The sequence below is a fragment of the Engystomops pustulosus genome, chromosome 4 (assembly GCF_040894005.1).
Source record: "Engystomops pustulosus chromosome 4, aEngPut4.maternal, whole genome shotgun sequence".
Classification (NCBI taxonomy): domain Eukaryota; kingdom Metazoa; phylum Chordata; class Amphibia; order Anura; family Leptodactylidae; genus Engystomops; species Engystomops pustulosus.
The window spans coordinates 30,146,210-30,166,764 of NC_092414.1; the positions used below are offsets into that span (position 1 = coordinate 30,146,210).

Genomic DNA, 20,555 nt, shown 5'->3' on the forward strand with positions numbered 1-20,555 from the left:
CCTGGCAGCTTGGCTAGAATGACATAGATAGTGAGTAGAGATGAGCGAGCACTAAAATGCTCGGGTACTCGTTATTCGAAACGAACTTTTCCCGATGCTCGAGTGCTCGTCTCGAATAACGAGCCCCATTGAAGTCAATGGGAGACTCGAGCATTTTTCAAGGGGACCAAGGCTCTGCACAGGGAAGCTTGGCCAAACACCTGGAAACCTCAGAAAAGGATGGAAACACCACGGAAATGGACAGGAAACAGCAGGGGCAGCATGCATGGATGCCTCTGAGGCTGCTTAATCGCACCATTATGCCAAAATTATGGGCAACAGCATGGCCATGACAGAGTGACAGAATGAAGCTAGATAGCATGTAAAACATCCAATAATTGACCCTGACACTATAGGGGACGGCATGCAGAGGCAGCGGCAGCAGCGGCAGGCTAGAGAGTGGCATGGCGACATACCCTAAATGGACTCAGGCTTAAAACCAATGGGTGGCAGAGAGGAACCAAAGGAGGTGAGCAAGAAGCGCTCAAATAATATCGGTACATGATAAAAGTTTGCCAGTATATTTTGTGGATTACACAGCAGGGTGGCGACAAAGTTAACATGGAAGCCATGAAAACAACCCAAAATTCTGCCTGACATAGCTCGTTTGATAAGGGGACCATGTATGGAGGCAGTGAACTAGTAGTAGATTAAAGGTGCTGCAGTTAAAACTATGTTAGTTGGATCTTGGCATGGAGCTGGCGCTCCGCTGCCAGACGAGCTTTCGCCAATCCAAGCCCCTGTCTCTAGGCTACTCCCCAAACAGCACTTCTAAGAACCTTTTGTATAAGATCAAGTGTAGTAGCGTTCTTATAAGTTTGGGATATGGCAGGTGAGGGGAATGTAAACAGATGCGCAAGAAGCGCATGATGCGCATGGAGCTGGCGCTCCGCTGCCAGGCGAGCTTTCGCCAATCCAAGCCCCTGTCTCTAGGCTACTCCCTAAACAGCACTTCTAAGAACCTTTTGTATAAGATCAAGTGTAGTAGCGTTCTTATAAGTTTAGGATATGGCGGGTGAGGGGAATGTAAACAGATGCGCAAGAAGCGCTGAAATAATATTGGTAAATGATAAAAGTTTGGCAGTATATTTTGTGGATAACACAGCAGGGTGGCGACAAAGTTAACATGGAATCCATGAAAACAACCCAAATTTCGGCCTGACACACCTCGTTTGATAAGGGGACGATGTATGGAGGCAGCTATATGGACGACTTTTGGAGGTAGCAATGGAGACAACGTGTGGAGGCTGCTATGGAGACAATTTAATTTGGATAGTGCCTGTATGTGGCAGTCCAAAAAAGTTTTCAAACCAGAGGAGCAGGTAGGTGGCCCTCCAGAAAAATGAAATAGATTGAGTGCCTGTATGTGGCAGTCCAAAAAAGTTTTCAAACCAGAGGAGCAGGTAGGTGGCCCTCCAGAAAAATGAAATAGATTGAGTGCCTGTATGTGGCAGTCCAAAAAAGTTTTCAAACCAGAGGAGCAGGTAGGTGGCCCTCCAGAAAAATGGAATAGATTGAGTGCCTGTATGTGGCAGTCCAAAAAAGTTTTCAAACCAGAGGAGCAGGTAGGTGGCCCTCCAGAAAAATGGAATAGATTGAGTGCCTGTATGTGGCAGTCCAAAAAGGTTTTCAAACCAGAGGAGCAGGTAGGTGGCCCTCCAGAAAAATGGAATAGATTGAGTGCCTGTATGTGGCAGTCCAAAAAAGTTTTCAAACCAGAGGAGCAGGTAGGTGGCCCTCCAGAAAAATGGAATAGATTGAGTGCCTGTATGTGGCAGTCCAAAAAAGTTTTCAAACCAGAGGAGCAGGTAGGTGGCCCTCCAGAAAAATGGAATAGATTGAGTGCCTGTATGTGGCAGTCCAAAAAAGTTTTCAAACCAGAGGAGCAGGTAGGTGGCCCTCCAGAAAAATGGAATAGATTGAGTGCCTGTATGTGGCACTCCCAAAAATTGTTTAAAACAGAGGACCGGGTCGGTGGCCCTCCAGAAAAATTAAATGCATAAAGTACTATAGCTAGAGCCAGTGGGCCCTGTCAAAAAATAGCCAGTTTCCTCTGCTTTAGTGTACAAAGAGGAGGAGAAGGAGGAAAATGAGGAGGAAGAGGAGTGGATAAATTATTCAGGTTGAGCTTCCTTCACCTGGTGGAGATTGGAAATTATGAGAAATCCAGACTTTATTCATCTTAATAAGCGTCAGCCTGTCAGCGCTGTCAGTCGACAGGCGTGTATGCTTATCGGTGATGATGCCACCAGCTGCACTGAAAACCCGCTCGGACAAGACGCTAGCGGCAGGGCAGGCAAGAACCTCCAAGGCGTACAGCGCCAGTTCGTGCCACATGTCCAGCTTTGAAACCCAGTAGTTGTAGGGAGCTGTGTGATCATTTAGGACGATGGTATGGTCAGCTACGTACTCCCTCACCATCTTTCTGTAAAGATCAGCCCTACTCTGCCGAGACTGGGGACAGGTGACAGTGTCTTGCTGGGGTGACATAAAGCTGGCAAAAGCCTTGTAAAGCGTACCCTTGCCAGTGCTGGACAAGCTGCCTGCTCGCCTACTCTCCCTGGCTACTTGTCCCGCAGAACTACGCACTCTGCCGCTAGCGCTGTCAGAAGGGAAATACTGTTTCAGCTTGTGCACCAGGGCCTGCTGGTATTCATGCATTCTCACACTCCTTTCCTCTCCAGGGATGAGAGTGGAAAGATTTTGCTTGTACCGTGGGTCGAGGAGAGTGAACACCCAGTAATCGGTGCTGGAATAAATTCTTTGAACGCGAGGGTCACGGGATAGGCAGCCTAGCATGAAATCTGCCATATGCGCCAGAGTACCAACGCGTAAGAATTCACTCCCCTCACTGACCTGACTGTCCATTTCCTCCTCCTCCAACTCCTCCAACTCCTCTTCTTCTGCCCATACACGCTGAACAGTGAAGGACTCAACAATGGTCCCCTCTTGTGTCTCGCCAACATTCTCCTCCTCTTCCTCCTCATCCTCCTCCACCTCCTCCGATATGCGCTGAGAAACAGACCTAAGGGTGCTTTGGCTATCAACAAGGGAATCTTCTTCCCCCGTCTCTTGTGACGAGCGCAAAGCTTCCGACTTCATGCTGATCAGAGATTTTTTCAACAGGCCAAGCAGCGGGATGGTGAGGCTGATGATGGCGGCATCGCCACTGACCATCTGTGTTGACTCCTCAAAGTTACTCAGCACCTGACAGATATCAGACATCCACGTCCACTCCTCATTGTAGACTTGAGGAAGCTGACTGACCTGACTACCAGTTCTGGTGGAAGTTGACATCTGGCAGTCTACAATCGCTCGGCGCTGCTGGTAAACTCTGGATAACATGGTCAGTGTTGAATTCCACCTCGTGGGCACGTCGCACAACAGTCGGTGAGCGGGCAGTTGGAGGCGGCGCTGCGCTGCCCTGAGAGTGGCAGCATCTGTGCTGGACTTCCTGAAATGCGCACAGATGCGGCGCACCTTCGTGAGCAAATCAGACAGATTGGGGTATGTCTTGAGGAAACGCTGAACTATCAGATTTAACACATGGGCCAGGCATGGCACATGTGTCAGTCTGCCGAGTTGCAGAGCCGCCACCAGGTTACGGCCGTTGTCACACACAACCATGCCTGGCTTCAGGTTCAGCGGTGCCAGCCACAGATCAGTCTGCGCCGTGATGCCCTGTAATAGTTCTTGGGCGGTGTGCCTTTTATCGCCTAGGCTCAGTAGTTTGAGCACCGCCTGCTGTCGCTTAGCGACCGCACTGCTGCTGTGCCTAGAGCTACCGACTGATGGCGCCATGCCCACGGATGGTAGTTCGGAGGAGGAGGTGGAGGAGGGGTGGGAGGAGGAGGAGGCATAGTAGGCCTGAAACACCTGGACCGAGGTAGGCCCCGCAATCCTCGGCGTCGGCAGTATATGACCAGCCGCAGGGTCAGACTCGGTCCCAGCCTCCACCAAGTTAACCCAATGTGCCGTCAGCGATATATAGTGGCCCTGCCCGGCAGCACTCGTCCACGTGTCCGTGGTCAGGTGGACCTTGTCAGAAACTGCGTTGGTCAGGGCACGGATGATGTTGTCTGACACGTGCTGGTGCAGGGCTGGGACGGCACATCGGGAAAAGTAGTGGCGGCTGGGGACCGAATACCGAGGGGCGGCCACCGCCATGAGGTTGCGAAAGGCCTCGGTCTCTACTAGCCTATAGGGCAGCATCTCCAGGCTGAGCAATCTGGAGATGTGGATATTAAGGGCTTGGGCGTGCGGGTGGGTTGCACTATATTTGCGTTTCCGCTCCAGCGTCTGGGGTATGGAGAGCTGAACGCTGGTGGATGCTGTGGAGGATCGTGGAGGCGACGATGGGGTTTTTGTGGCAGGGTCCTGGGCAGGGGGCTGACTATCAGCTGACACAGGGGAAGGAGCAGTGGTGTGCACGGCCGGAGGTGAACGGGCTTGTTGCCACTGAGTGGGGTGTTTAGCATTCATATGCCTGCGCATACTGGTGGTAGTTAAGCTATTAGTGGTGGAACCCCTGCTGATCCTGGTTTGGCAAATGTTGCACACCACAGTCCGTCGGTCATCCGGTGTTTCCTTAAAGAACCTCCAGACTTCTGAAAATCTAGCCCTCGCCGCAGGAGCCCTCGCCACGGGAGCTTCACTAGTTGACACATTTGGCGCTGATGCACCAGCTCTGGCCCTGCCTCTCCGTCTGGCCCCACCACTGCCTCTTCCAACCTGTTCTGGTCGAGGACTCTCCTCCGTCTCAGAAGCACTGTGTTCACCCGGCCTATCAACCCAGCTTGGGTCTGTCACCTCATCATCCTCCGATCCCTCAGTCTGCTCCCCCCTCGGACTTCCTGCCCTGACAACAACTTCCCCATTGTCTGACAACCGTGTCTCCTCATCGTCGGACACCTCTTTACACACTTCTTCCACTACGTCAAGAAGGTCATCATCACCCACAGACTGCGAATGGTGGAAAACCTGGGCATCGGAAAATTGCTCAGCAGCAACCGGACAAGTGGTTTGTGACTGTGGGAAGGGTCCAGAAAACAGTTCCTCAGAGTATGCCGGTTCAAATGCCAAATTTTCCTGGGAGGGGGCAGACTGGGGGGGAGGAGGCTGAGGTGCAGAAACTGGAGGAGTGCCGATTTCGGTGACATGGGTGGACTGCGTGGAAGACTGACTGGTGGACAAATTGCTCGAAGCATTGTCGGCAATCCACGACATCACCTGTTCGCACTGTTCTGGCCTCAACAGTGCTCTACCACGAGTCCCAGTAACTTCAGACATGAACCTAGGGAGTGTAGCTCTGCGGCGTTCCCCTGCTCCCTCATAAGCAGGTGGTGTCTCACCCCGCCCAGGACCACGGCCTCTGACCCCTGCAGTAGTTGGACGCCCACGTCCCCGCCCTCATCCTCTACCCCTAACCCTCGGGTTAAACATTTTGAAAATGAGAGTTATAACTTGAATTTTTTTTTTAACTTTTTTTTTTTTTTTTTTTTTGTGTTTTTTAGTTTTTAAAACCAAACGATGCTATCCTATTGCTATGGCTATTTTCTAGCCAAGTATGAAAGCACACTGCTATGCCAGATGAGATGACGCTGAGTTATGAAAAAAATAAACGTAAAATAAAAAAGGAAATGGCAGACTGTGCCTAATTAAAATACAACCCCGGGCCCTAATAAATTTTCCCACTTCGGTCTTTGCGATGGATATGTGCGTCACTAAGCGCAAAACACAGCGGTTGCAAGTCTCACTCCAAATTGCTCACAATTTGCTAGTAGATGCACTGCAGCAAGTACAGCCACCAGCAGATCAACCAGAAATCAAATATATATAACGCTACTGTAGGCGTAAGTAAGCCGTTTGGATTCTCCTATGGCTATTTTCTAGCCAAGTATGAAAGCACACTGCTATGCCAGATGAGATGACGCTGAGTTATTAAAAAAATAAACGTAAAATAAAAAAGGAAATGGCAGACTGTGCCTAATTGAAATCAAACCCCTAATAAATTTTCCCACTTTGGTGTTTGAGGTGGATATGTGTGTCACTAAGAGCTAAACACAACGGTAGCAAGTCCCCCTGCTAATTCCTCACAATATGGTACTAGCTGCCAGCAAGCCCAGCCACAAGCAAATAAAAAAAAAAAGTATAACGTTATTGTAGCCCTAAGAAGGGCTGTTGGGTTCTTGTAGAATCACTCCTGCCTAACAGTAAGCTAATAGAACACCCTAACGCTTTCCCTGACCAGCAGCAGCTCTCTCCCTAGCGGCATCCAGACAGAGAATGATCCGAGCAGCGCGGGCAGCGGCTAGTCTATCCCAGGGTCACCTGATCTGGCCAGCCAACCACTGCTATCTACGTGTAAGGGTACCACGTCATGCTGGGTGGAGTGCAGAGTCTCCTGGCTTGTGATTGGCTCTGTTTCTGGCCGCCAAAAAGCAAAACGGCGGGAGCTGCCATTTTCTCGAGCGGGCGAAGTATTCGTCCGAGCAACGAGCAGTTACGAGTACGCTAATGCTCGATCGAGCATCAAGCTCGGACGAGTATGTTCGCTCATCTCTAATAGTGAGCCATTAGTCTGCTTCTCTCAGTCCAGTGATGTTCAGAGTCTGTCAGCTGTAAAATGCATGGTGGACGTATCCCACAAAAAAGAAATTTCCGGATCCAGCTAGGTGCAGATTAAAATCGCCTTTATTCGATTTTCAGGGCATCCATCAGATAAAATACAGGTGGCATGGTATAATCGTCAACGCGTTTCTAGCACATACAATTGCTCTTAATCATGACTGAGGAGTGTGGTCAACCTGTTTGTTAAATAACCCATCGGCCACTCCTCCCCCTTCAGATTCCACCAATCACATGTGATAACAATAAAACATGTCAATCTTTGCAAAACTTAGTACAAAATTCCATTGCAAGGCATTATAGGTGCAAGAATTATACATAATAATCATGTTTGTTATAAAAATTAAACTTAAATAATACACAGGCAATGTTTTTCTTTGTGTTCCGTGGTTCCTTTCAGCTGTTACCAAGGGAACTCCACGCTGATCTGGTATCTGCGGTCATGTGACTTGTCACCTGGTACAGCAACCGGTGAACAGCCGGAATACATTCAATAGTAAGACATTCCGTGGCGCCTTGAATTCATAAATGTAAGTATATATACGTATGTCCCCTTCTACCTTTATAGGTAGAATCGGGGTGGTAGGTTGCCTTTAAAGCGTTTTTATGGGTAGCAGGTCACCACTTTTATGGCCCTCTAATGACCTAAACCAGTATCTGATCAGTTCTCAATGAGAATAATTTGACCATCCACGAGCAATTGGAGCAATTGTATAAGAGGGTGTGTTTTTTTTTCATCAAAAAGTGTATTTTATGGGTGGTTTTATTTTTTATAAATGCTTACATTAAAGCTGGCATTTCAACTGGGTACATTTACTTTTTATAAATCCAGCTATAACTATACAGGCAGTCCCCAGGTTACATACAAAAGGGGTTCTTTGAGTTTGTTAAGTTGAATTTGTATGTAAGTAGGAACTGTATATTTGTAGATCAAGATTTTTTTTTTGTCACAGTAACAATTGGTTTTTCAAATTTTTTGGGTGTAATGGGACCAAGGATTATCAATAAAACTTAATTAAGGACATCTTAAAGCTGATCACTGCATCCTGGGAATACAGTAAAGCATCCAGAGAGCTTCACCAGAGGTCACAGGGGGCAGAGAGGTTCATCTGTAACTAAGGGTTATCTGTAAGTCGGATGTCCTCAAAGGAAATCTCCCACCAGGAACAAGGATTGTAAACCAAGCCCACTTACCTGCTGGTGTGTGCCCCCTCTGGCAGGATCTCCTCTTCTCTTTGCACAATTTACCCTTCTTTCTCCAAAAAAAGGCTCTAAATTAGGCAAAAAAACCAGAGGGACTATAGCCCCAGGCCCATTTGCATAATTTTGAAAGCCTAATAGAAATTAAAAGCTAAAAGAAAAGCAAATCCTGCTAGAAGGGGCACACACCAGTATATCAGTGTGCCTGGTTTACAATCCTTCATCCTGGTGGTAGATTTCCTTTAACTAGGGGACCGCCTGTATATTTATTCAAACTTTGCCCTTACGCTTTATATTCTGGGTATATTGTTCTCATGGCTTCCGTGTATCACAGTTCCATGTATTATTATGAGGGTAAGAGGATTCTTATGGAAATCTCAATCTTCATTTCCGAATTTCGCATTATACAATCTAATCATGTATCTGAGAGATCAAAGATAGCGAAGAATCAAAGTGACGAGCATTTATTCATCACAGGGAGCTGATCTGACCACTGTAAATAATAAACTTTGTTCTTCACTTATTGGAGAACATTTATAAAAACGGACACTCCTAAAATAGACAGCAGTGAGAACAAAGAAATAACACTTCCCTCTGTGCCCAAATATCCTCCGGTCACAGCAGATGGAATTCATGGATGGATTTCTTATCCTTTCCTTGCTGTTCTGATGTTCCATTCCACATAGAATAGTAGGGATGTGCAAGACTAATTTTCCATTGCAATAATTATGGTTTTTAGAATGAAACACATTGGGGCTCATTTACTAAGGGTCCACGGACCGCGATTCCGTCAGGTTTCCCAAATATTTCCGGTGCACGCGATCGGATTGAGGTGCATCGGTGCCGGCGTGCATGTGACAGAAATCGGGGGGCGTGCCATCAAACAACCCGACGGATTCGGACAAACCGCAGAATTTAAAAACGGAATTGTGTCGCAAGATCAAGCACTCACATGCACCAGGAAGAAGAAGGTGACCTCTGGCAGATCTCAGCGCAGAAGCGACACATGCAGGATATTGGACGCACAAGCTTAGTGAATCGTGGTAGACCCGAATCCTCGTCAGACAACGCACTGCGGGAACGTGACAGGGAGGGGTATGTAAATCTGCCCCATTGTCAACATTCATTCATTGTTTCATATTGTAGATAATTAAAATAATAATTATAATTCCTTTATACAGTGCACACACATTACGCAGTGCTGCACAGAGCCTGCCAAATCGGTCTCTGACCCCAGTGGGGCTCACAATCTAATCAACCTACCTGTATGTTTTGGAGTGTGGGAAGAAACCAGAGGACCCGGGGGAAACCCACACAAACACGGAGAGAACATACAAACTCTTTGCAGATGTTGACCCTGGGACGTGAACCCAGGTCCCCAGCGCAGCAAGGCTGTAATGCTAACCACTAATGTCACCCTTATTGTTATTTAAAGTAATGAACAAGGTATTTACCCCTATAATGTCATAGATATTGCTAGCTGGATGGCTTCTACAGCCATAACTTCTTCTTCGAGAAGAACAAAGTAGACAAAAGTTGCAAATTTATAAGTCAAGACACACCCCTAACCTTGCTCCTTAGTGCGCCCCTGCTATATAATGCCCCTCTCCCCTTGAGTGGTACACCAAATGTACAATGTCCCCTGCTATAAATAGATAATGTCTATTTTAGCCCCAAACTGACCACAGGTCACTATCCTTCCATTTTATTGCACTGTATGTCCGGTCACATGGTCCATTCTTTGAGTGTTTTTAGACGTTAGATGTTTACCAAGTGTTTGGCTGGTTTGAATCTGTTTTTCTTCATTTCTAAAAGTGTAAGAAGCTGTGAAAATGTTAACACAGTAGCTTACATGTCCAGAAAAAAAAGAACAATTCAATTAACCCCTTAACGCTCTGCGCCGTAGCTCTACGGCGCAGAGGTATAAGGGATGTATGAAGAGGGCTCACGGGCTGAGTCCTCTTCATACAGAGGTGGGGGTTTTTGCATTTTGCACAAAACCCCCACCGCTAATAACCGCGGTCGGTGCTTGCACCGATCGCGGCTATTAACCCTCTAAACGCCGCCCGCAAAGTCGCGGGCGGCGTTTAAAAGACGGCGGCGCGTGGGCGCCGCCATCTTTTTTTCGATCGCCACGCCCCCGAACGTCATCGGGGGGGCGGCGATCGGTTACCATGGTAGCCTCGGGTCTTCTCTTGACACGAGGCTACATGGTTTATGCAGGTTCGTTACAATGAGCCAGTGGCTCATTGTAATGTAAGACCTGCAAAAACGCCATATATTGCAATACTGTAGTATTGCAGTATATGGTAGGAGCGATCTGATCATCTAGGGTTAATGTACCCTAGATGGTCTAAAAAATAGTGAAAAAAAAAAGAAAAAAAAAAGTTTAAAAAATAAAAAAAATTAATAAAATATTAAAAGTTCAAATCACCCCCCTTTCCCTAGAACGGATATAAAACATAACAAACAGTAAAAATCACAGACATATTAGGTATCGCCGCGTCCCAAAATGCCCAATCTATCAAAATATAAAAACGGTTACGGCCGGCGGTGACCTCCGAGGCGGGAAATGGCGCCCAAATGTCCGAAATGCGACTTTTACACCTTTTTACATAACATAAAAAATGAAATAAAAAATGATCAAAATGTCGCACAGACCTCAAAATGGTAGCAATGAAAACGTCGCCTCATTTCGCAAAAAATGACCCCTCACACATTTCCGTGCGCCAAAGTATGAAAAAGTTATTAGCGTCAGAAGATGGCAAAATTTTTTTTTTCTTTTTTGTACACATTCGTTTAATTTTTGAAAATGTATTAAAACACAATAAAACCTATATAAATTTGGTATCACCGCGATCGCACCGAACCAAAGAATAAAGTAGGCGTGTTATTTGGAGCGAAGAGTGAAAGTCGTAAAAACTGAGCCCACAAGAACGTGACGCACGTGCGGTTTTTTTTCAATTTTTCCACATTTGGAATTTTTTTTCAGCTTCGCAGTACACGGCATGTTAAAATAAATAACATTACGGGAAAGTAAAATTTGTTACGCACAAAATAAGCCCTCACACAGGTCTGTACACGTAAAAATGAAAAAGTTATGGATTTTTGAAGTTGGAGAGCGAGAAATTAGCCGAAAAACCCTCCGTCCTTAAGGGGTTAAAGGTGATTAAAAACGCTGCAAGAACACACTTGGGCAGATTTACTTACCCGTCCAGTCGCGATCCCGCGGTGCTTTGTCCGACGAGGATTCGGGTCTGCCGCGATTCACTAAGATCGTACGCCCGAGTTCCTGCATCCGTCGCTTCTACGCCGAGATCCGCCGTGGCCGATGCGCCAAAATCCGATCACGTGTGTCACTGTGAATGAGCCCTCAGTCTGAGTGCACCGGCATTCATAGCAGAGAGAGGTGTAAGCTGCTCTTCTCTGCACCTGAACGGTGGCTGGTAATAGCGCAATTCTAGGCCAGAGTAGCCTGCCACCTTATATTTCTGGTGCCCCGGGGCTTTCAACACATGCCGTGGTGCGATGTTCTAGAGCAGTGATGGCGAACCTTTTAGAAACTGAGGGCCCAAATTACAACCAGGACCCACTTATTTATCGCAAAGTGCCAGCACAGAAATGTAATTTGTGATTTATACTCCCTTCTCTGTCACAGCTTTCATTGATAACAGCCCCTGAGGACACCAATAAAGCAGAAAATAGAAGAAATTTGGATGATCATTGTAGCTTCCCTCCAGGATCCCATAAACAGGAAGAATTGTCAGGGCCGGAGCAGGAGCTACAATGATAATCCAGATCTGCCCCCCTTCCACTCCTCCAGTAGTCCCAGGTAGCGCTGTTACTTTAAAATAGCTCTGTGCACAGCAAGTCCTGGGCTGCCTGGGACTGCAGGAAGATACCTGAAGTCATCTCTGGTGATGGCCTGGGTGCCCACAGAAAGGGCTCTGAGTGCCACCTCTGGCACCCGTGCCATAGGTTCGCCACCACTGTTCTAGAGTATTATAAACCATACACCCCAACTGTCCCGGATCAGGCAGGACAGTACCGATTCTCAGGCTCAGTCATGCTATCCGGCCCGGTGGGAGGTATGACGGGGGGAACAAAGAAATGAGATCAGCTGTTTATTATTTTACTGTGGGGTACAATAAGAGGGTGAGCTGTTGGGGGGCAAAATAAAAGGGACGGCTGCAGGGGGCCACAATAAGAGGGGGAGCTGCTGGGGGGCACAATAAGAGGGGGAGCTGCTGGGGGGAATAATAAGAGGGGGAGCTGCTGGGGGTAATAATAAGAGGGGGAGCTCTTGGGGGGAATAATAAGAGGGGAAGCTGCTGGAGGGTACAATAGGAGGGGGAGCTGCTGGGGGAATAATAAGAGGGGAAACTGATGGGGGTACAATAAGAGGGGGAGCTGTTGAGGGGCACAATAAAAGGGGGAGCTGCTGGGGGCAAAATAAGAGGGGGCTGCAATATGAAGGAGAGCTGGGGGCACACTATAAGAAGGGGAGATGAAAAGCCGTGGCTTAGGGCAAAAAAAGTCATATTTTCTCCACTATGAAAGTTGGGATGCATTCATTAGCATATGATAACTATCCCCAATTATCTGCAAAATCACGGAGAGCATACAGACAAAAAAACACTCATCTGAATAAGCCCTAATATCAAGAGACAAGTTGGGGAGGGGTGGGGGGGGGGGGTTCTCAGTAACTTCAAGCTACACCTCTGAGCTCAACTATAACTAAAGAAGCTTGTAATCATGAGACGTGTTATGTAATGGCTGCTGCTGTTCTGTGCCCTAGCCATTATTGACTATGACATGAAAAACGCCACAGTACACGGTGCGCGCTCCACTACGCATGCGCGGAATAATAACTAGAAAGGAAAAAAAAAAGAGACACATCGGCGGTGATCACGTGACGGGGAGTGGCTATCCCCTGGCTTGCTGTCTGGCCACACCCCCTGCCCTCAGACTGCTTGCGCCGGCGGCGGCAGCAGCAGTGTTAGGGGGGAGCGTTACGTGTGCTGTGTCACCGCCCGCCCTGCATTACCTACCAGCTGGTACCGGGGTCACTTACCGCTCTAGGCTGAGACAGCGCTTTATAGAGAGAAGAGGAGAAGCTTCTGCAGCGCGTTCTCCTTACAGCTGCCTGGAGGGGGGGCAGGAGACTGGAGACAGTGCCAGCTGCAGAGCCCCTGGCACCCATGTGCCCCCCTGCCAGTGTATCCATACAGAGCCGGCACCCTGCCTGTGCCCCTGGCTGTAGATCCCAGGCTTAACCCTTCCCTGCCTGCAGCCTTCCCTGGATGGAGGATCCAGCAGGCACCCTGGCGAGCGGCTATGTCAGAGGGCACCTCTTTGTGCTGTGCCCAGTAATTGGATTATGACTGCACGCTATGCTCTAAGTAACCGTCTACGTTTTCCGCAAAGCTGCCCCCTCTTCTCCTTCATGTGAGCTGTGCCAAGACTGAGCTTTACCACAATCCCAGGATTTTAATGTCATTTTTTTTTCGTGATCTGTAATGATGTAAGGGTCTTACCCGCCGGACCGGAGCGAGAACACCAAGTCTGCATTCAGAAAGGCTAGTTTTTGCACTTTTTTTTTTTGTAAAATTAGATTTTAAAAAAATTCAAGCAAGAAAAATGATTCGGAGGCGATCGATGCAGTATCTGAACTGTCTGCCTTTGCTAGTCCTCTTGCCCTGTTCGGTGGTCCACGCTGCGTCGGAGACCACCAATGTGGAATATTACAATGCCATAGTGAATGTAACGGCTCTGGAGCCTGGCAGCAAATCCGTACTGGACGGAGGGCGATATGGCTTGGACTCCCCAGTCACGGAAGCAAAGGGGATCATCGTGACACCTGTCAACATCCAAGGAGGTATTTCACTTAGATTATTATAGTTTGGGTGACGTTTGTGTGTTTTTTAGAAGAATTATAAAATAAGCACCATGGACTGTGTCGGTGCTATATGACGGACCATAAGGGATTGATTGCAAGCCTTTAGGACTACTTCGCATGTGATATGTCTGGTGATCAGATTTCTTTCACACATCACAATTTTTTTTTTACAATTATCCAAAATTTCAGTAGCAGATTCTTACAAATGCCATTAGCCTCGACTTTTGACTGATTCTTAAAGGGAACAACCTTTGTTGGAACAGTATTTTTCGTATGTCTAGAGATGCCCAAACGCAAGGCCAGCAAGCGCATAAAATTCGAACGGTGGCCCAGATTTATCTAAAGTTGGGCACATTGTACAAAGTGCTGTTTGTATCAAGAATATTTGGAGTGCGCCAGGTAATCTAGTACTTGCACAGGGTCTTTAATAATCTGGTGCACCCTGCACTGCTCAGCAGGTGTGCACCATCAATGTTTTTTTAAGGTGCACCTTTAAAGTACAGCGTGCGACAAAATTCTGTCGAGTCGCTGTCATAAATGTGTCGCCAACTATGACTAAGCACTAACACGCCCCCTTTAGGTGCACATGTTTTTTTTGTCTTGTTGGACACGCTTTTTCTTAAAGGGGTTTTCCCACAAAGAAAGTTGGGCCCTATATAACTTGGTGGAAAAAAACCTTTAAATACATGTGCAAACTACAAAGAAGTTCTTTAAAGTGCAAAATAGGACAGAAAACTGGCACAACCAGAATAATAGATCGGAGCCAATATGTTGCATCCATTGGGGACCTGGGGACCAGTACTCTCAGCAGCATCACCATTTACTACTATGCACTTCGAATGACTGAACTGAACTCAGTCTGTTCAGTTTAGTGGTTTTCTGCTCCATCTAGCTAATCCATTAAGCACACAGTTTCTCCAACCGAATTTGTGGATGGGCAATAGGCATCATTTTCATCTACGATAGCAGGAGTCCCTGCGTCCTGTTCAGCAGGGACTCCTAGCATCTTTACTGATGTAGTGAGACTGGTGAATGTGGTCATCATATAGTCCCTATGTGGACTGCATACGTCTGTGAAAAAGCGGCCTAATTCATATGACCATCAAGGGGATGTATATAAGGCCGCATATATGTCCCCATAGACGGCAATCGGCTACTAGCGCCACACAAACGCACAGTAAACGGAGAATATGTGCACCATGCATCTCAATGGAGAGGGGTGCGCATCAATCACCCCTCCTCCTCTCCAGCGCGCATCCTCTATGCCCGCTCCGGCATCGTATGAATGTAGCCCAAGGGTGAAGCCACATGTTGCATTTTTGGACCGTTTTAAAGTATGCGCTTTCAGTCTGTTTAAAAACGCATACATGGGTTTTTAAATGTTTACCATGTGTTTGGCTGGATTTAATCTGGTTCACAGCTGCCTACACTTCTGGAAGTGAAGATAAACAGGTTCAAAGCAGCCAAACACATGGTAAACATTCTAAAACGCATGCTTTAAAACGGTCCGAAAACGCGAACACGTGGCTTAAAGACAACCCCCTAATCACAAATGGACTTCTCTAGTCAAGCTCTCGGGACGCTGGTAATTTACTGAACTTTGGCCTTAGGTTGAAAGGATTAGCATAAATTAAGAAAGGTGTTTGCAGTGAAGTTTTATCAGAATAATTTTTATTTATATAGCGTCCTCATATTCTGTAGCGCTTTACAAATCATATTGTTAATCCTTGTTCCCTTGATAACCCAGAATTGAAAATCCTATTGTCACAGGGTCCTAAAACTACTTTTACTCCTAATATATATATATCTCAGTTTTGACTTCAGAACAAGCCCACACAACTGGGAATTGGCCCAAAGCAGGTAAAAATTCCTTCCCGACCCTTAATATGGTGGCGAGAATAACTCCCTTGATCGACAGAAACTACTAACAAAAAGTTTTATTCCCATGGTCATCCTTTGAACAAAAGGATGGGACATGTTGAATTTTGATGCCTGATCCTTTGATTGTCGGAGAACTAAGGTCACTACCGATTGTGACCATAACAAATAAGTTCTGACCTTAGCTGGAACTTGTTCAAAGCTGTGGTTCATTTGTGTAGATCCAGTAAGACCTTCTGGCTCTGACCACTTTTACGTCGTAGGCTCTTTCATCTCTGACACACATTCTGACCCATATTTGACTTGGTTTAGGTAAATGACAGTAGGGCTGGTGTTTATATCCATGTCAGAAATCTGATTATGGCCTCTGATATCAATCTCTCATGAAAGTCCATGTAGGATTGTTATCTGTGTTTTTCCATCCCTGCCATACGCTTTGCTCTTCTACAGTGTAATTTCTGGTCCGACGTCGTCATTGCATATTAGAAGGGTGGGATTTTTTTCTTTTCTGTAAAACTGTACCCATCATATAAAAACCAAAACTCCCTCAGATGATGGAGGAGACCATTGTCTCGGCATGTTAGTCTGTTTCCTGGATTACAGGATTTTTTAACTTGTCATTCAGACTTGTCATGTATAGTAAACATAGAGCTGGGACGTGTCCCTACTCCGAGCCGAGGAGCCCTACTTATCAGCTCATGTTCCATGTTGGGATGACTCCGCATCTGTCATTGGAGTAATTAGGAATTCTGAAAACCTGTTGACGCTTTCTAGAACTTTACTAGAACTTCTGATATTCCAGGGGTCCTTTGTCTCCGTTCTGCTGATATAGCTTGTTGATCTCTATCAAAGGGAGGTTTTATCCTATAGCAGAGAGTGGGTGACATCATGTATACATTTATAGCAAATTGGAGCGCAGCCAAAACCTAACCCTTCAGTAACATACTTGTTCTGTGCATTGAAGTGAACCTGTCCCCAAGAATTTCCTTTTTTTGAGCTGGTGACAGGTTCCAATAGCCTATGCTATAGGATTTATGTACTTTTATAAAACTCTTTCACATTACCTGGCTCCCTGCCAGCAGCATGCAGCAAGTCCCGAAGGGGGAGGGGGGGTCAGCTGCAGCCAGTGTGCCTGTGTTTGTCTCTTCATGTATTCTTCTTCTACTCCACACTCATCCAGCTCCCCCCCCCCCCTTCCTTCTTCCTGTAATGTGAATTGAGCTGGGAGGGTGATCAGGTGGCATAGTCAGGGGCGCACTGGCTCCTGCAGCTGCCCCCCTACTCCAGGACTCAACACTCGATGCAGGGAGGTAGTCATGTAATGTGAAATAAAGTTTTATATAGTATTGACATTATTCAGAATGCTAATAAAGGCATTTTAAAAATCTGCATAGCAATTTTTTTTTAAAGGTGGCAGGTTGTAGCTATAAATAATTTTTTTGCAGACAAAGTGCCATATATCATATGCTGTAACTGCAATAACCTCGTACATTATAATGTTCCTTAGATTACTAGAGGTGCAGGTTGAAATCACAAGCAGTTAGTAAACTCTAAGCATTAGTCAATTCTACAGCGAGCAGCCGGGTGACTACAATAATATGATGACTAGGAGTTGTCGCCCTGTGTCCGTCATAGCGCGGGTTGTTGTTAGTGGTATTATTGCTACATTTTATTTTATGGAACAGCGATAATATACGTCTATTTTGAGAAACATGATGACACGATATTATGCAAGTGTCAAGGGTGTCATGCTATGGGGAAGTAACACAAAAGTCTCTAATTTCTGTTTAAAGGGCATGGCTTATACAGTATTGTCAATTAAAGGGTTTTCTTAAGCTAAATATATGTAATAGCCTAATAATAATAATTCCTTTATATAGCGCACACAGATTATGCAGCTCTGCACAGAGCTTGTCAGATCAGTTCCTGTCCCCAATGGGGCTCACAATCTAATCAACCTAACAGTATGTTTTTGGAGTGTGGGAGGAAACCAGGGGACCCGGAGGAAACCAACGCAAACATAGAGAGAACATACAAACTCTTTACAAATGTTGACCCTGGGATCTTGAACCCAGGTCCCCAGCGCTGCAAGGCTGTTATGCTAACCACTAAGCCACCGTGCTGCCCTGCTATCGTCGATAAATGAGATTGGAGGCGGGGGGCAACATCTGGTCAACATTGGTCAGCTGATGTTTTGCCTGGAAAACCCCTTTAAAGCGAAACTAAAAATGCCTTTTACAGCATTCTGAATCATTTCAGTACTTTATAAAAGATTAATTCACATTACCTGGCTCTCTGTCATCAGCAAATTGTGAGTCCCATGGGGAGGGGCAGTTGCAGCCTGTGTACCTTTTGTCTTCTCATGCATTCTTCCTCTCCTCCACCCCTCCCTAAACCTCCAATATGCATTAATGCACATTGAGGTACCAAACCATTTTACCTTACTTGATCCAGTGGCTGCATTCCCGAGATTGTAGTACTTCCCGAGAAGGACATGCTGCTTTGCTCTGCATGCTCAAGACTTTTGGCGCATGTGCAGTAAAGCAAATAAGTCTGACCATTCAATGCCATGACCTGGAATCTGGGGAACACCGCAAATGAGGACATGCTGGTGGTTTAAGGGGGGCGGAAACTTACAGACTTGTTTTCTTTAAAGAGAACCTGTCATCAAAAACGGGCACAATTAACTTTTTTCAAAGTTATCTCCGCCCACAGTCCCTTAGAACCTCCTCAAAAGCTCAAAAAAAAGTATGATGGCCATACTTCTAGAAGTGAACACTATAAGCTGAACTCTATAAAGTCATATATGATGCTAGGAATCCCCGTTACTTCAGATCTGTACTGAATCCTGGTCTCGGGGCAGAATTTCGTGTAATAGAGCCATCATACGTTCTGTATTTAACGGAGCAGATGTCGGTGTGAAGGGGGCCTAATGTGAGCCCAATGGTTTTCCAAGAACGTGGTTCCCGGATGATAGTTGCAAGAATTTTTTTTTGCTATTGAGTCTTTCTGCAGCCATGTACATTCATTTTGCCGATTCCCCAGTGGCTTTAAAACGCACCACCCTAAGTATAGTAACATAAAATCTTCTTACAGCCGTGTTGTTGTAATTGCCCTTATATAAGTAATTGTTCTGGGATTGCGACTTCTGTTTAATACTCTATTAAAGGAGCGCTAAACTTCAAGTCCACAGCTTAGGAAAAGAACTAGTAAAGCTATTAAGACTCGAGAATGTAAAATCTGCACAATGAAATAATACTCATGGGGGAGGGGGGGGGGAGATATATTTTGGGATTTTCAATTTAAACTTGGCAAAAAAAAAAAATCTTGCATTTTGTGCATGCATCTCCCATGCAGATATATGTGTCCATGCCAACAGACTACATCTACTAGTTTTCACAGGTTATTAAACAAAAGGCAATACAGGCGGTCCCCTACTTAAGAACACTCGACTTACATACGACCCCTAGTTACAAACAGACCTCTGGATATTGGTAATTTATTGTACTTTAGCCCCAGGCTACAATAATCAGCTATAACAGTTATCACATGTATCTGAAATGAAGCTTTAGTGTTAATCCTGATTCTTATGACAACCCAGCATTTTTAAAATCCAATTGTCACAGAGACCAAAAAAGTTCTGACTGGGATTACAATGATAAAATATACAGTTCTGACTTGCATACAAATTCAACTTAAGAACAAACCTAAAGACCCTATCTTGTATGTAACCCGGGGACTGCCTGTATAACTATAAAATTGCTGTTTGTAGATTGCACTAGCCATGAGGCGAAATGAGCCTCTTGCCTCAGGCAGTACCCCCTGGGGACAGCATCAGGGGTGCAGTTACCTACTACAAAACAGGATTGAATACTTAAAAATAGGGTTTATTAACACCAGTCAGCATGGGTGTGAGGCACTGCATGGAGAACTTGCATATTAAATAAGTAACCAATATGTTACTACTGGATAGGGTTGAGGGGGCGCCGTTCTATAGCTCACCCCTGTCTGTAACCATGGAGAGACAATAACATATGTGGGAACTGCAGGCACAAATGATTTAGCATTTACAATTATAATAACTTCTAATTTATTTAGATGCATTAAAGGGGTATTCCCACAAAGAAAAGATTCTTAAATATACTCAGGATAACAAAACAACATTCTCTAATTCGATCTTATCAACAGAATTACAACATTTCACAGATATAATTCCAACCTGTCTTTATCAGTCCTGGATGCGACCATAAAGCTTCTGACTATGGTCAGATTCTTCTCATGAATAGCTTCTCTTGTCTGCACACTGCAGTGCACTCTGCCTCCTTCACCCCCCTCCCACCTGCATTACAAGACCAGCTCAGACACAGGCACTTCAAGCTACAATAAAGACAAGCAGAGTTGGCTGTGTGTTTTATTGGTTAGGTGAGACAGCAGAGCTAAGAGTGTCATTGTTTTTTATATCCCTCTCATGGATCTCATCATCTCTGATCTGTCTCATCTCTCTCTTTCTATGTGTCAGATACTAGTACAATGATCAGAAGCTAAATAAAGGTGTAACTAAACCCTGTACCCTGATAATCTAAGCACATTGTCACCACACAGCATCTCGTAGAGGGTTCATGAAGTGTCTGCTTAGAGAGTCCCTGCCCACACCCTGGAATCTTACACTGACCATCACTGAGTGATAGGAGCTAAAACAGCAATAAATCTGAGCAAAATTTTAAAGTAAGGGGTTACAAATGATCTTTATTGTGTAAACATCACTAGGGAATTAAATTTGAGAACTTTTTTTTCATGAGCAAAAGCTTTAAAGAAAATCTACCATCAAAATACATCATGATAAACCAGGGACACTTACTCCAGGCACTGTGACTGTAGTAATATTTTTAAACTAACTTCTAGAATTGTACTA

At 45.7% G+C, this 20,555-nt stretch overlaps 1 protein-coding gene across 4 annotated transcripts in view; it reads left to right on the forward strand.

Annotated features, from left to right (window-relative positions):
- Positions 1 to 20,555, forward strand: part of RNF130 (ring finger protein 130) — a 164,964-nt gene that overhangs the window by 17,240 nt on the left and 127,169 nt on the right. For 3 of the 4 annotated variants that reach the window (XM_072145615.1, XM_072145614.1, XM_072145616.1), the window contains exon 1: positions 12,813 to 13,744. The exons of the other annotated variant lie outside the window; for it this stretch is intronic. In XM_072145615.1, coding sequence (XP_072001716.1) covers positions 13,507 to 13,744 — 238 coding nt within the window. In that variant the 5' untranslated portion in view covers positions 12,813 to 13,506. Of the gene's footprint in view, positions 1 to 12,812; positions 13,745 to 20,555 lie in introns of those variants that run through there. 4 annotated transcript variants of the gene reach the window in all.